At 41.1% G+C, this 14204-nt stretch overlaps 1 protein-coding gene across 2 annotated transcripts in view; it reads right to left on the bottom strand.

The window, feature by feature from the left end:
- Nucleotides 1–14204, bottom strand: part of LOC132177140 (transcription initiation factor TFIID subunit 1) — a 58217-nt gene that overhangs the window by 25162 nt on the left and 18851 nt on the right. The window contains exons 7-9 of one of the 2 annotated variants that reach the window (XM_059589369.1): nucleotides 7889–8004; nucleotides 7482–7653; nucleotides 6106–7219 (exon numbers count right to left, since the gene is read on the bottom strand). In XM_059589369.1, coding sequence (XP_059445352.1) covers nucleotides 6106–7219; nucleotides 7482–7653; nucleotides 7889–8004 — 1402 coding nt within the window. The remainder of the gene's footprint in view (nucleotides 1–6105; nucleotides 7220–7481; nucleotides 7654–7888; nucleotides 8005–14204) is intronic. The other variant, XM_059589370.1, reaches the window with a different exon arrangement.

The following is a 14204-nucleotide window of genomic DNA, read 5'->3' as shown; positions in this document are numbered from 1 at the left end:
AAATGTCTGAGTACATTTGGGACAAGATAAACCTCTTCCCTTATTATTGGTGGATGGTGATGTGATTTATTTTTTGTTATCCTATTGACTGTTGAATTAACTTTTGTTCAACTAACTCCCCATTAGAAACCTTCCAACACAACACTCACATTGTTTTTGAGGGGAAAGAAATCTGATAAAGCACTAGATACCTTGCACTTTCTTGTGGAATCTGCCACAATTGAAACTTCTTACACTAATTTACTATTTTAAATTAACAACAACGCAGGACGTCTTGTAACATTTACTAACACAACATAGCACGAGCAAGGCATCTTAAACAAAGGCCAAACTCTCCCACTTTATTACTTTCTAAACAAGGTGGAACTCCAATGCTATATATTTATGCCACATATAATATCCAACACCAAGATACTGACTAGAACATTTACACATTAGCGAGGTTGGTAATTCAACCAAACTTTCAATTATAATAAATAAAAGGGGAAAATTCACTTTACCCCCCTAAAGTTTCAGGGTTTTTCAATTCGAGCCCCAATGTTTAAAAATTGGCAATGAACCCCCCTAATGTTTCAAAAAATTTCAATTCAGACCCTCCGTTACTAATTTCTATCTAATTAGACAGAAATCATCCCACGTGCGTCTCACGTGGGATTTTGATGCCCTCTATTCCAATTTTGCCTTCATTAAAACCTATGAAATTATGTAATTACCCTTATTAAAACATATGAAATTGAGGGTAATTATGAAATTTCATAGGTTTTAATGAGGAAAAAATTGGAATAGAGGACATCAAAATCCCACGCGAGACACACGTGGGATGATTTCCGTCCAAGTAGGCGAAAATTAGTAACGGAGGGTCTGAATTGAAAATTTTTGAAACATTAGGGGGTACATTGCCAATTTTTAAACATTAGGGTTCGAATTGAAAAACCTCTAAAACTTCAGGGGGTAAAGTGAATTTAACCCTAAATAAAAATATGTAATTGCAACATTTTTTTTCATGTAAATGAAACAATTAACACAAATTTGGAGTTGATTGACTTCAAACCCCATCCTTCCTTCCGATCAAGGTTATCATTCCCAAACCCATTAGGGACAGGGAGAGCGAGACTACGATGAGATCAACCGCTCATCACTGGGAAAGAGGAAGCCTCTATTGACGACGACACCTCCGGCGGAGGGGGGAAAAGGACATTTGTAGAGGTCCTTTCAGTCTAGAGTAAGCTCTTCCTTGTTGATGGGCAGTGCTAGGAAGGACGGTTTGGGTGCCCCAAGGGGATTGGCGATGATTCTGCAGGAACATCAGGGTATGGAAGATATGGTGGAAATCCTGGCTTCTACGTTAGTGGAGCTTGCCCAAGGTTGGAAGGAAACTTTGGTGAAAATCTTGATTTCTGCACGCTAAAGGAAACCTTGGGGCGTATCAATATAGACATTGATCAATGTTTAGCTTGGGTGGACCAGGATCCTAAAATTGGTTTCGCGGGTACTGGGCCCTAGCCCATAGATGGGTCTAAGAAGCCCAGTGCTGAGCTAAAGCCCAATGCTAGTTTGACCAAGCCCAAGACATAGACGCCCCATCGAGAATTAAATGGTAAGGCCCAGTCGCGCTTGGGGACAGCTCGGGCTAAGTTTCCCCTAAAGCCCAAGGCACACTTGTTGAAACGGAAAAATACAAAGGGTGTTGAGCCTTTGAGAATGGGGTGACCCGAGTTGGGCTCCAGCGCGTCTCACCTAGGTCAACCAAAAGGCAACTGGGCTCTGAGTGGTCCAGCCAGCATAGGCACGGGTTCTCTACCACTGGTGGGGGAGGCTCGTGCTAGCGGCTCTAGGTTGTCTTTGGGTTAGTGTTGGGTCCTTCTAGTGTTGTTCCATGGCTGCCATTTGGCGTGGAGGGGAGTAAGACACGTGGTGCAAAACCTACCGGAGGTGGTGCAAGGCCGGCGGGGTGCTCTCAAAATGATGGCAATGGGTCGACTGTGATGGAGGCATCTGGTAGTGCCATGGTCAGTCCTAAACTCAGTTCAGGGCCTTTGAGTAATCGATCTTGCGGTCCCAGTGGGTGGAGGAAAGTAAGGCAAGCTTTGCAAAGATTGCTGGAAGTGCTCAAAATCATCCTGATGTTGCCGATACTACTGTTCCACAGCTGCCAGTTTGAATGGAGAAGAGTAAGGAACCTGCTGGAGGTGGCGCAAAGTCTTTAGGGTGCTCTCAAAATGACGCAGAACATGTCGATTGTGATCGATCAACATTGATGGGGGCATTTGGTGGTGCCATGGTCAATCTTGCTACCAGCTCTGGGCTTTAGGGTGTTTGTTTGGTTGGACCTCAGCCTGCATGCCTATGCTTCTGCCTTGGGGTTTGTTGGGGGTTGCCTTCCTAGACAGGTTGAGGCTGGGTGGGCACTTGCTCCCTCTGTTTTTAATTTTTCTATGGGTGTCATGGGGCTATTATTACTGGGGAGACGAGAAAATGAACGGATATGTCTGCCTTGGTTGGGATGGATAAGAGTTGTGGTGGAAGGAGTAGGTAGCATGTGTGTAACCACCTCTTTGTGGGGATGTGGATCTTTTCAATGGGTAGGAAGCCTCTCTTTGCACTCTCTTAAGTTCCTATCTCCCTGCAATGGTGGGAAATTCTGGTAACTCATGTTTCGAGTACTCAGATTGGGTATTGCAAAGAGTGAAGGATATCCATCGGATTGTGGGGGTGTCGTGTGTGGGTTTTGAATAGCAGTTTATGGTAGTTCTAATAACTATTGAAGCTAGCCGAAGTCATACAGGTTTCAGCCTCCAGTTCTAAACTTGTGAACAAAGGCAATAGGGACTTAATAAGGTTGGAATGCTCCATAAATTATGATTCAAAAGGCGAGGGATCAAGCTGTGGAAAAGGAAAGGAAAAAGGGTCTTCAGTTCTTAATGATGCCTAAATTGCTATCCTGGATCGTGATAGGGTTGAATGAGGGAGACAATTGTCTGAGGGTGAGGAAGTTACTAGGACAGCGGAAGGTTGATATTGCCTGTTTCCAAGAAACAAGGCTTGAAGCTATGTCTAAGACTATAATTCTAATGGATTGCCCATGAAAGTGGGATCCCACCCCCCCACCATTGCGTATGTAACGTTGTATGTAGTTTGTAAGGTTGCCATCATGTGGATTGGTGCTTTTTGAACGCCCGAGGAGCTTCAGGTGGTGTTCAAGTATGTGGGATACAGGTTGGTGGAGAAGATCAACGAGTGTGAGGGAGACTTCACATTGGCTGTCACTTTTCGAAATGTTAAAGATCAGCTTACAAGGGCTTTTGCAGGCGTATATGGACCTAATTCGGATAGAGATAGAAGGTTTCTTTAGGATGAGTAGGCTGGTATGCTCAACTGGTGGAGTTTATCATGGTGCATTGGGGGTGACTTTAAAGTTACCCAATTTCCTAGTGAGAGATCGGGGGAAGCTCGCTTATGCCCAACTATGGTGGAGTTCCCTAACTTCATTTTTTATCAGGGTATAATGGACCTTCCTCGTGTTGGCTGAACTTTTACTTGGTTGAATTATTAAGAATCACCCTTTTGGTCCAGAATTGATAGATCCTTGTCCCTCCGGCGTGGGAAGCCCAGTTTCTTGCTGTGTCCCGGAGGAGACTTTCTAACCTTTGCTCGGATCATTTCCCGACCATCCTTGACTGTAGTGATTCTCGAAGGGGTAGTAGATCCTTTAAATTTGAAAACATGTGGCTAAAGTCTGAGGTTTTGTCGATAGGATGAAACAGTGGTGGGATTCTTAACATTTCCAAGGTTCCCCGAGCTTCATTTTAGCTAGTAAGCTAAAGGCTTAAGTTGACTTAAAGAGATGGAATAAGGAGGTGTTTGACAACATAGAGAGGAAAAAGAACATCCTCTTGGAAGAGCTACATGTTTTTGATATCATTGAACAGGAGAGGACCTTAGGTGTTGAGGAGAGTATGAAACAGGCAGAAGTTATCAGCAAGTTAGAAAGACCCACTCTTATCGAGGAGGTGAGTTGGAGGCAGACATCTAAGATCTTGTGGTTAAGGGAGGGTGACAAATGCATGAAGTTAATTCACAACATGGCTAACTCCAACAAAAGGAGGAACTCCATTAACTCATTGTTGATTGATGGTACAATTTCTACCAACCGGTTGGAAATCAGCAAGCACATTGTTCAATTTTACAATAAATTGTATGCTGAGCAATTCAGTTGGAGGCCTTTGCTGGACAGTCTTTTCTTTGATTCTATTGATGAGGCTAAGGCTAGTTGGTTAGAGAGGGATTTTGAGGAAGGAGAGGTGTTGAAGGTTGTAAAAGCAATGACTGGGAAATAAGGCGCCGGGCCTTGACAGTTTCTCTATAATATTCTTCCAAGCTTGCTGGGTTGTTTTAAAAGAGGACATAATGAAGGTCGTTTGTAACTTCCATGCCAGTGATAAGTTTGAGAGAAGCCTTAATGTGACATTCATCGCTCTCATACTGAAGGTTCCATAAATTATTGACCCTAAGGACTTTCATCTGATCAGTCTAGTGGGTGGCATTTTCAAAATTATTGCGAAGATTCCAGCAAATAGGAAGATTATTTCTAAGTCACAGAATGCATTCAGCCGAGGTAGGCAAATCCTAGATCTTGCTCTTATTGCCAATGAATGCCTTGATAGTAGAATAAGATCTGGTAAACCATGTCATCTGCAAATGGACTTAGAAAAGTTTTACGATCATGTTAACTGGGATTTTCGGTTGTACATGCTAAGGAGGTGCAGTTTTGGGGAGAAATAGTGCTCTTGGATAGCTCATTGTATTTCCTTGGTGCATTTCTCAGTTTTGGTGATTGGCACTCCCACAAATTTTTTTAGTAGCTCTCATGACTTGAGATAAGGAGACGTCCATCTCCATTGCTATTTGTTATTGTAATGGAAGAGTTAGGTAGGATGATTTTTGTTGTAGTAAGTAGGGGTTTGTTGCCTGGCTTCTCTATGGGTGGGATTGATATCTCAACAACTCTCACCTTTTGTTTGTTGATAATACTTTGATCTTCTATGGAGCTAACCCAGATCATGAACGTCATCTGTGGTGCTTATTCTTATGTTTTGAAGCTATTTTGGGCTTGAGGATAAACTTGGCTATATCACAACTGGGTCTTGTGGGAAATGTTAATAATGTGGATGGGTTGCTAGTCTTCTGGGCTATCGGGTTTCTTCCCTGCCTTTGAAGTAACCTGGCCTACCGTTAGGGCCTCTTATGGCCAAGCATATTTGGGACGGTGTTATTGATAAGATACAGCGTAGTTTGGCCAGTTGGAAAATGGTGAGTCTATCAAAGGGTAGTAGGGTTACCCTTATAAAGAGCACATTTTACAATTTACCTACGTACTTCATGTCACGCTTTCCTCTCCTTGCATGTGTTGCTTACCGTATTGAGAAGTTTCAACATGATTTCTTATAGGGTGGACTAGGCAAAAGCTCTCAAAGTGCTACTTTATAGAAGATGATGTCTTCGTGCCTTTTATGGTGTCTATAAAGGAAAAGGAACGACAGAAGCTTTGAGGACTGCGAAAGAACTTTTAAGGAGATTCAATCTTTATTCTTCCATTCTCTATATCTTTGGACAGCTGCTTTTGTTCATCCTTTAGTGATTAGTTATCATGATTTCCTTATTTTTGCTTCTAATTAGGTGTTTTCTCTTGTATACTTTCTATGCACTGAGGGATGGGTGCCTTGCACTTTTAATGATATTTCGATTACTTAAAAAATTAAAAATTAAAAAAATAAAAAATAAAAAGAGGTATTTAAAGCCCACTCAGTGTTGGCAAATAGGCTAAAACTACAAAAACACAAGTTTAAAATACATCACGAACAAGATGTTCTAATACAAAAATCCTACCAATTATTGCTTGGTTCACACTTAATGCAAATACTAAACAGGTTTCTAGCAGCATCAAGGAGTCGATTATTTTAGCAAGTAGGGACTTCTTTTATAAATAAAGTAGATCTCAACTTTAAACTAGATGACAAACAGATGAGTCAAGAAAACAAAACCAAGAGTAGTAAAAACACACAAGAAGATGAAATAACAGCTATGAAGTTATGGCATCTTTCTTACTTGCTCAACTTTAGCTTCATCGTCTGCAGCATAAGTGCAGTTTGTGAATGAAAAACTTTGACACCATGAGCCATTCGTTTTTCGGAATTTGATTTGATTTTCTGAGAAGTTTTCCTGTTTGAATAGTGTTTGTCATTAGCAACATATCGCCAACCAGATTGGCCTCCATGACCAGGTTGCTCACAAGAATCCCCATTCCTCGACTTTATGGAATGAGTTATTATCATAGCCCCTGCATGAAGCCCAACATGTTTATCATCCTTGCAATCAAAAATTTCGAAAAGCATTTGCTCATCTTGAAGATCAAGGATTAGCTTTGGTTTCTCAATGGGCCTATCTGTCTCCCATATTATTTTGTCTAACCAAGATTCTTCCAACATATCTCTGTATTGAGATGTGAGTTTCCTAAAACGCCATAAATCATCACTTTGGTGAAGCACCTCGCCAGCATTCTCCTTTCTACCATCTGCATTGTTAGGAACATCCACTTCTAGGCGGGATTCTAACCTCAACAGTTGAGGATGATAACTGCTTGATGAGAATGGAAGGTCTGTATGTCCTGAAGAATTCCTTGAACCCATCGGCTCCAATAAATTAGGAGAGCTACAAAGTAAATGGCGATGATCATTCTCATCTGGGTCCACTTGGGGCTCTGACAAAGAATTTTGTGGCCCTGTCTGTAGTTCCGTTTCACTAACAACTGAAGCTTCCAAATCAGGTCCAGAAATTTCACTACTCTCAACAGAATTATCACTCGCAACAGGAGAACTATCCCAGAGAATTCCCTCTTCCCAGTCTTGCTGATCAAGAGGGTAAAATCCAAGACATTGTGGTGACTGCACCCCAGCGGAAACATTTCCCACTACACCCTTTTTCATTGGTTCTGCACTGAGACAGGAGTCCTTTTTTTGCCCATCAGCTCCTGAGGCCAATGAGGCATCCCCTTGGTGAACACCAAATGTTGCCTCCTCTCGATCATCATCATAAAGAACTGAATCATCATGTCCAATTACATGTGCCTGTTTCATAAATGAATAACCTTGACCAGCATCCTTTAGAAATGCCTCCTCATCCTCTTCAACAATATAAGAAACGTCCATAGATTTATGCCTATCTGGAAGGATGACAAGGGGAGAGGAACAGAAAATGAAACAAGACAGTAGCAAATACAAAGAATACGAGTAAATTTTTTTTTTTTTTTTTTCTCACTCTAACAATGCAGGGAGGTTGATCAACTCAAAATTTCTATGACAGCACTAAACACACATTTGCACAAATGCACAAGTTCCAAATCTAATTTCAATCATACTAATGCTATATGAAATTAACAGATTATGCAGCTTTGAGAGGAAGATATCTTATTCCACGGCCAATACCTTTGGGAATGGAATACCTATGGTCTCTCTTCTCCCCCTTCTTCAAGGGCTCATGAATACCAAAAATTTCAGAGAACCGTAAGATCACCATTCCATTCTCGATACACAAAACAGGCAGTGGTGCTGAGCCTTTCTCATCTAAAGTCTCTTCTTGATTCTGAGGTGCTTCCTGCTGGATCTCATAAAATAAAAAGTCAGTAAATTAAAACTGAAAGATTAAAAGAAGTAAAAAATCAAAGAAATAGCATTAAAAAAAAGCGCCAGGCACCCCTCAGCATACAGGAGTATACAACAAGGACACAAAAACAGAAAGGAAAACAGAAACAAAAATTATAATGATAATTATAATAATAACAATATAATTATAATTTATGGCAGAAAGTTTAAAAAAATATCACAAATCTGACCTGAAATTCTTCTACATCGACATCCAAATTTTCATCATCTAGAGAGCCAACTTGTAGATCATTCTCAAGAGATTTCTCACTTTCAGAAACCAACATAGGATATTCAGCCTGCTCACCTGAAATAGGCAAGCTTAAATAAGTCAAACGTCAAAATGAAAAGCTAGGAAAGGAAGAGTTTATGAAGTGAGAAACTACAAACACACATTAAAGCCAAAAAAAAAAAAAAAAAAAAAAAGAGAAGATCAGGACAAATATAATAATCTCTTTGTTTTTATAAGTTAAACAATCAACACAACCCAAGTATACAGGAAGCATACAAGAGAAAACGCCTGCTTAGGGAGAGGGAAAAGAAAAATATCCATAAACTCTACAAAATTAGCAAAGCGAGAACCACTGATAGCAACAATCCATCCATAGAGCGTCTTGAACAATATATCTTTTAATGCGACCATCATTCTCTCACAATCTTCAAAAATACGGGAATTATGTTCTCTCCAGATGCATCACATCAAGCAAAGGGGAGCCATCTTCCAAGCTTCTAAGTAACGATGACAACCAAATTGGCCACTCCAACTAGCCAATAACACCACCACCCGATTCGACATTACCCACTCTACTCCAAAATGACGAAAAACTGATACACACAATTCTCTAGCAACTCTGCAATAGAGCCAAAGATGATCGATGGACTCCCAATTGTTCCTGCACATGCAACACCAATCCATCCCTTTTAAGTGCCTCTTTTCTAGATTTCTTAGATTATACAAGGTCAGGATACTTCCTAACACTGCTGTCCAAACAAAGAATCACTAATTTCTTCATGCTCGTTCCAAGTTTGAAGTACCATTTGTACAAATAAGAATCCCCTTCGTTAGATGATTTCTTCTTCATTAGATAGATATAGGATCTATGGAGCAATTACTTAGAAGTACATTTTGTGCAACAGCCCTTCCTATTTGATAGAAAACGATCCCATGATCATGAACCGATCTTACCCGGGATCCCAAATCCCAAGTTTGTCTATGAAGAGCATATCTAATTATATTAGTGTCTATAATTAATTTATTCTTTGTAATACTAATCAATAGGGCCTCATTGGTAAGTCCTACAAGATATCGTACATTGGAACCCATGGTTATGAACATAATCTATTAGTATGGAACATTTTCTTTTCCAAGTGAAATCCCCTAGTATATGAAAGATCCAACTCTCAAATGTGCCTTAGTTGGAAAGAAAACTAGAAGGGGGACTAAGAGCATGATAAAAAGATCGGACCTCGAATGTCAACCTTTTGGAGGGGAGCCAATCGATTCTATCAATCACCCCTCTTTGTTCAATATGATAGAGTACATGAGGTTGAAGAAAGAGGTGACCATCTCTAACTCCCAATCATGTACAGGTATGATAAAGGTGATATTCCACTGACATATGTTGTTCACCACCACCATATGGTCTACCATTGAGGCCTCCTTAAAATAGGCAATACCATATAAAATTAGGAAAGCTTCCATTAAGGTCTGATCTCCACACCAGATGTCGTGCCCATAACGAATCTCAAGCCCATCTCCCACCACATATCTCACAAATCTGGAAAAATCACCTATCCCTTTCAACTGATTTTCAACACCCCCACCCCATAGGACCTGTGCACCGCACCACATTGGAGCACCACCCTCCCCACATGCTCTCATACTTAGCTTCCACCACTAATCTCTACAAAGCGTCCCTCTCTGTGCAGTAATGCCATAGTCATTTCCCTAAGAAAGCTCAATTAAACAAAATCAGGCTGCTAACCCCTAACCCTCCTAAGGAAATAGGAGAACAAATGTTGGACCAACTAACAAGATGGAATTTAAACTCATCTCCCACTTCATATCTCAAGAAATCCTGCTGAATTTTCTCGATACAGTTAGCAACACAAACTAGGATACAAAAAAGAAATAGAAAATATGTAGGCAAATTAGAGAGTGCTTTAAATCAGAGTAATCCTACCACCCTTTGGTAGATAAAGCTACTTCCATCTTGCCAAACGAATGTCCATCATTTCAATAAATATATCCTTAAACTAAGCTCCCAGTGGTAGGCCCAGGTACTTCATAGGCAAAGAGGATACCCTGTAACCAAGGATATCGGCCAAGCCTCCGACATCTTCCACAGCGCCAACTAGGACTAATTCTAATTTAGCCAGGTTAATTTTCAACCCCGAAACAGCTTCAAAGCATAAGAAAAGGCAGCACAAAATATGGAGATGATCAAGATTAGCCTCACAAAAAATCAGTGTATCATCTATAAATAAGAGATGAGACACGAGCAACTCAGCACATCCCTAGATCCCACCAAAAAGTTTAATAAAAGCCCCATATCCACAGAGGCAGACAACATTCTACTCAATGCTTCCATAACAACAACAAACAATAGAGGGGATAAAGGATCCCATGTCTCAAGCCTCGCGAACAAACAAAGAAGCTGGAAGGAGTTCCGTTAACCAAATCAGAGAATCACACAATAAAGACACAATGAGTTATCCAACCACGCCATCTCTTCCTGAAACCACATCTACTCGACAGATACAACAAAAATCCCCAATTAACATGGTCATAAGCTTTCTCTACGTCCAGTTTACAGAGCACACAAGGACCCCTTATCTAATTCTACTAACGAGACATTCATTTGCGAGAAGGACTAAGTCTAAAATCTGTAAATTTGTCTACCCCTGATAAAAGCATTCTGAGACTTGGATATAACCTTATCCAACACCGCTTTCAGCCTATTCGAAAGGACTTTAGAGATAATTTTACAAATGATGCTCACAAGACCAATAGGGCTAAAGTCCTTATCCGCCACCGCCAATGCTTTCTTGGGAGGGGCAGAGGGAGGGGGGGTCGAGAGGGGGGCATATGCCCCTTCTCAACCCCTAATTTTTTTTTGTTTAATATCCTAAACGCCCACCCTCAACTACTCATCAGGGGTATGAGGGCATCAACATTATCTGCGTCCGCAACCAGCAAACGATCTCAAATTCTCAAAATTTTAGTTTTATTGTTTCAGATTGTTTCGGAGTTTTAGAAATTAGGCCAATCACGAAGACAATACTCTATTGCAAACGGTGTTGTTTAAACAAGTCTTTAATATATATACAAAACACTCCGTTTCAATTATACCCATGAGTTGCCTTTTGTTTTTTAATGACAAAATGCTTCATAATCCGTACTTGAGAGTTGAGTTGCGTCATGCGTGAAGTGCTAGTTCAGAGTTCTAAAGAACACACAGTTTCATTTCAGTTTAGCCATAAGTGTGAGTCTTCAAAAAGTGAGAAGGGCTCAAAAAAAAAAATGAAACCTAAACTTTTTTCCTGTTGCTATTTTTTTTTTTTTTTTCTAATTTGCTTGCTATTTTAATTTCAGAAAGTTTGAAAAACCCAAAACAGCGTATCTAACCTTAAAATTAAACCTGTAAATATTGTTAAAATTTTCCACTCACGGGTTTAATTTTAATGGTAGATATGTTCTTTTGGGTTCTTTCAATTTTAACGGCAGAGCCTTTTCAACAATGAATATTGTGAAAAATTGTTTACTTAACAAAATAGCAGATCAGTGGATGAATGAATGTATGATTATGTATATTGAGAATTATATATTCAAGGTTATCAGCAATGGCATAATATATTCAAGAATTATATATAATTTTCTTTTTTTTTTTATAAGTAATGATGCATTAAAGGGCGCAACCCAAGTACACAGGAAGTATACAAGAGAGCAACTAAGTAGAAGAGAAAGAAGAAGAAAACATAAAGAGAAAATCAGGAAAATTGATCTCTAAGGGGGCAAGCCAGCCTGCCATCCAAGTAAAGAGCGTGTACAAAAAGAAATGAACAAGGTCCTCAAGGTTCCTCGACAAATCCTCAAAACATCTAGCGTTCCTTTCCTTCCATAAGCACCACATAAGACACAAGGGAGCCATCTTCCACACTACTGCACTTCGGGATTTGCCACCCGACCACCAACTAGCAAATATCTCCTTGACACTTCTAGGCATAACCCAACACATGTTGAAACGAGAGAAGATAACATCCCACAAAAAGCGCGCAACCTCACAGTGAAGAAAGAGATGATCCACAGACTCCCATTCCGATTCACACATACAACATCGATTAATCACAACAATACTTCTCTTCCGAACATTATCCAAGGTAAGAGATTTCCCAAGGACGGCCGACCAAGCGAAAAACGCCACTCTCGATGGAACCTTGGTGCGCCAAATACTTTTCCAAGGGAAATGGTTGGACTCTTTAAGGATAAGCTTACTATAAAAGGAGCGAACCTCAAACTTCCCTTTTCTAGATGGGATCCACCACATCTGGTCCTCCCCTTCCCCACGCAACGAGAGCGAATACAAGAGCGAGAAAAGGGAGGCTAAGGCCATCTCCTCCCAATCCTGAATACTTCGAATAAAGGTAACATTCCAATGAACCATACCATTTATGCTCTCCCTGATATCCGCAATTGAAGCGGCCTTATTGCTAGTAATATTGAAAAGGCCGGGAAAAGCATCCTTGAGGGACATCTAACCGCACCAAATATCCTCCCAAAATCTGACTTTCAGCCCCAAACCAGGATCAAATCTAAAGTGACAGTGAAACGACCTCCAACCCCTACAAATGTGTTTCCATAACCCCACCCCATGCGAACCACGAGGAACTTTAGTGCGCCAACCACCCCAACACACCCCATACTTTGCCACTAAAATCCTTCTCCACCAAGCCTCTTCCTCATTGGCAAATCTCCACAACCATTTCCCCAAAAGAGATTGATTAAACAACCGCAAACTCCGAATCCCTAGACCACCCTCAGAAATCGGAGTACAAACCTCGTGCCAACTGACCAAATGAATCTTAGGCTCATCATTGAGCCCCCTTCATAAAAAATCCCGTTGAATCTTCTCAATGCGATTCGCCACAGAGGCGGGGATTGGGAAGAGAAACAAAAAACATGTAGGAAGGTTGGATAAGTGCTCTTAATGAGGGTGAGCCTAGCCCCCTTGGACAAATACAAACGTTTCCAAGGGGCCAACCTTCTCGCAATCTTCTCCAACATGTCTTCCCAAATAGCCAAAAGCTTGAAAGAAGCCCCTAGAGGAAGGCCCAGATGCTTCAAAGGCAAAGAGCTGGTGCCACATCCCAGAATGCCAGCCAACTCACCCTCCTCACCCGTGCCTCCAATAGGGACCAAAACAGATTTGGCCCGATTAACTTTCAGCCCAGAGACAGCCTCAAAGCCAATAAGAAGGGCTTTAATAAATCTAATTTGGTCAGGGGCAGCCCCACAAAAAACCAACGTATCATCAACAAACAGGAGGTGGGAAACAACAACCTGATCAGACTCACCGGCTCCCACATAAAAACCATTGATGAAACCCCTGTTGATAGAAACATTAATCATCCTGCTGAACGCCTCCATAACCAAGATGAACAAAAAAGGCAAGAGAGGATCGCCTTGTCTCACCCCTCGCGAACTCTCAAAGAAACCGGATGGAGAACCATTGATCAAAACCGAGAACCGCGCAGACGAGATACAATGCTCAATCCATAAGCACAATTTCTCACCAAACCCACACCTTCTTAGCAAGTAGAGTAAAAACTTCCAATTCATGTGGTCATAAGCCTTTTCCATGTCCAACTTGCACAAGAAACCGGGACCCCCAGATCTGATTCAGCTGTCAAGGCATTCGTTGGCAATAAGAACCGAATCCAAAATATGTCTGCCTTTGACGAAAGCATTTTACGGATTGGAGATGACCCGATCCATAACTCTCCTCATTCTATTGGCTAAGACTTTAGCAATGATCTTATAGGTCCCCCCCCCCCCCAGGCTGATTTGACGAAAGTCCTTCAGATCGGAAGCCCCATGAGTCTTCGGAATAAGAGCCAGAAACATGGCGTTAAGACTTTTTTCAAATTTACCTCTATCATGGAACTCCGCAAAAACAGCCATAATGTCCAATTTGATCACATCCCAACAATCCTGGAAGAAAGCCATAGAAAAACCATCCGGGCCTGGTGCCTTATCCCTATCCATATTTTTAACTACCTCCCACACCTCCCTTTCCTCGAAAGGAACTTCCAAACTAAAGGACTCGTCAACATCCAACATGTCGAATTGGAGGTTATCCAACCTCAGTCTCCAACTAAGAGTCTCCGAGAAGAGCGACTCATAAAAATGAGTAATGTGATTACTAATAGCCTCTTGATCAGAAGAAATGGTGCCATTAATATTCAATGACTCAATGCAATTCTGTCTGCGGTTGGCGTTAGAAATCC

Source organism: Corylus avellana, chromosome ca4 (genome assembly GCF_901000735.1).
Source record: "Corylus avellana chromosome ca4, CavTom2PMs-1.0".
NCBI lineage: Eukaryota > Viridiplantae > Streptophyta > Magnoliopsida > Fagales > Betulaceae > Corylus > Corylus avellana.
This window is presented reverse-complemented; position numbering and strand designations above follow the sequence as displayed.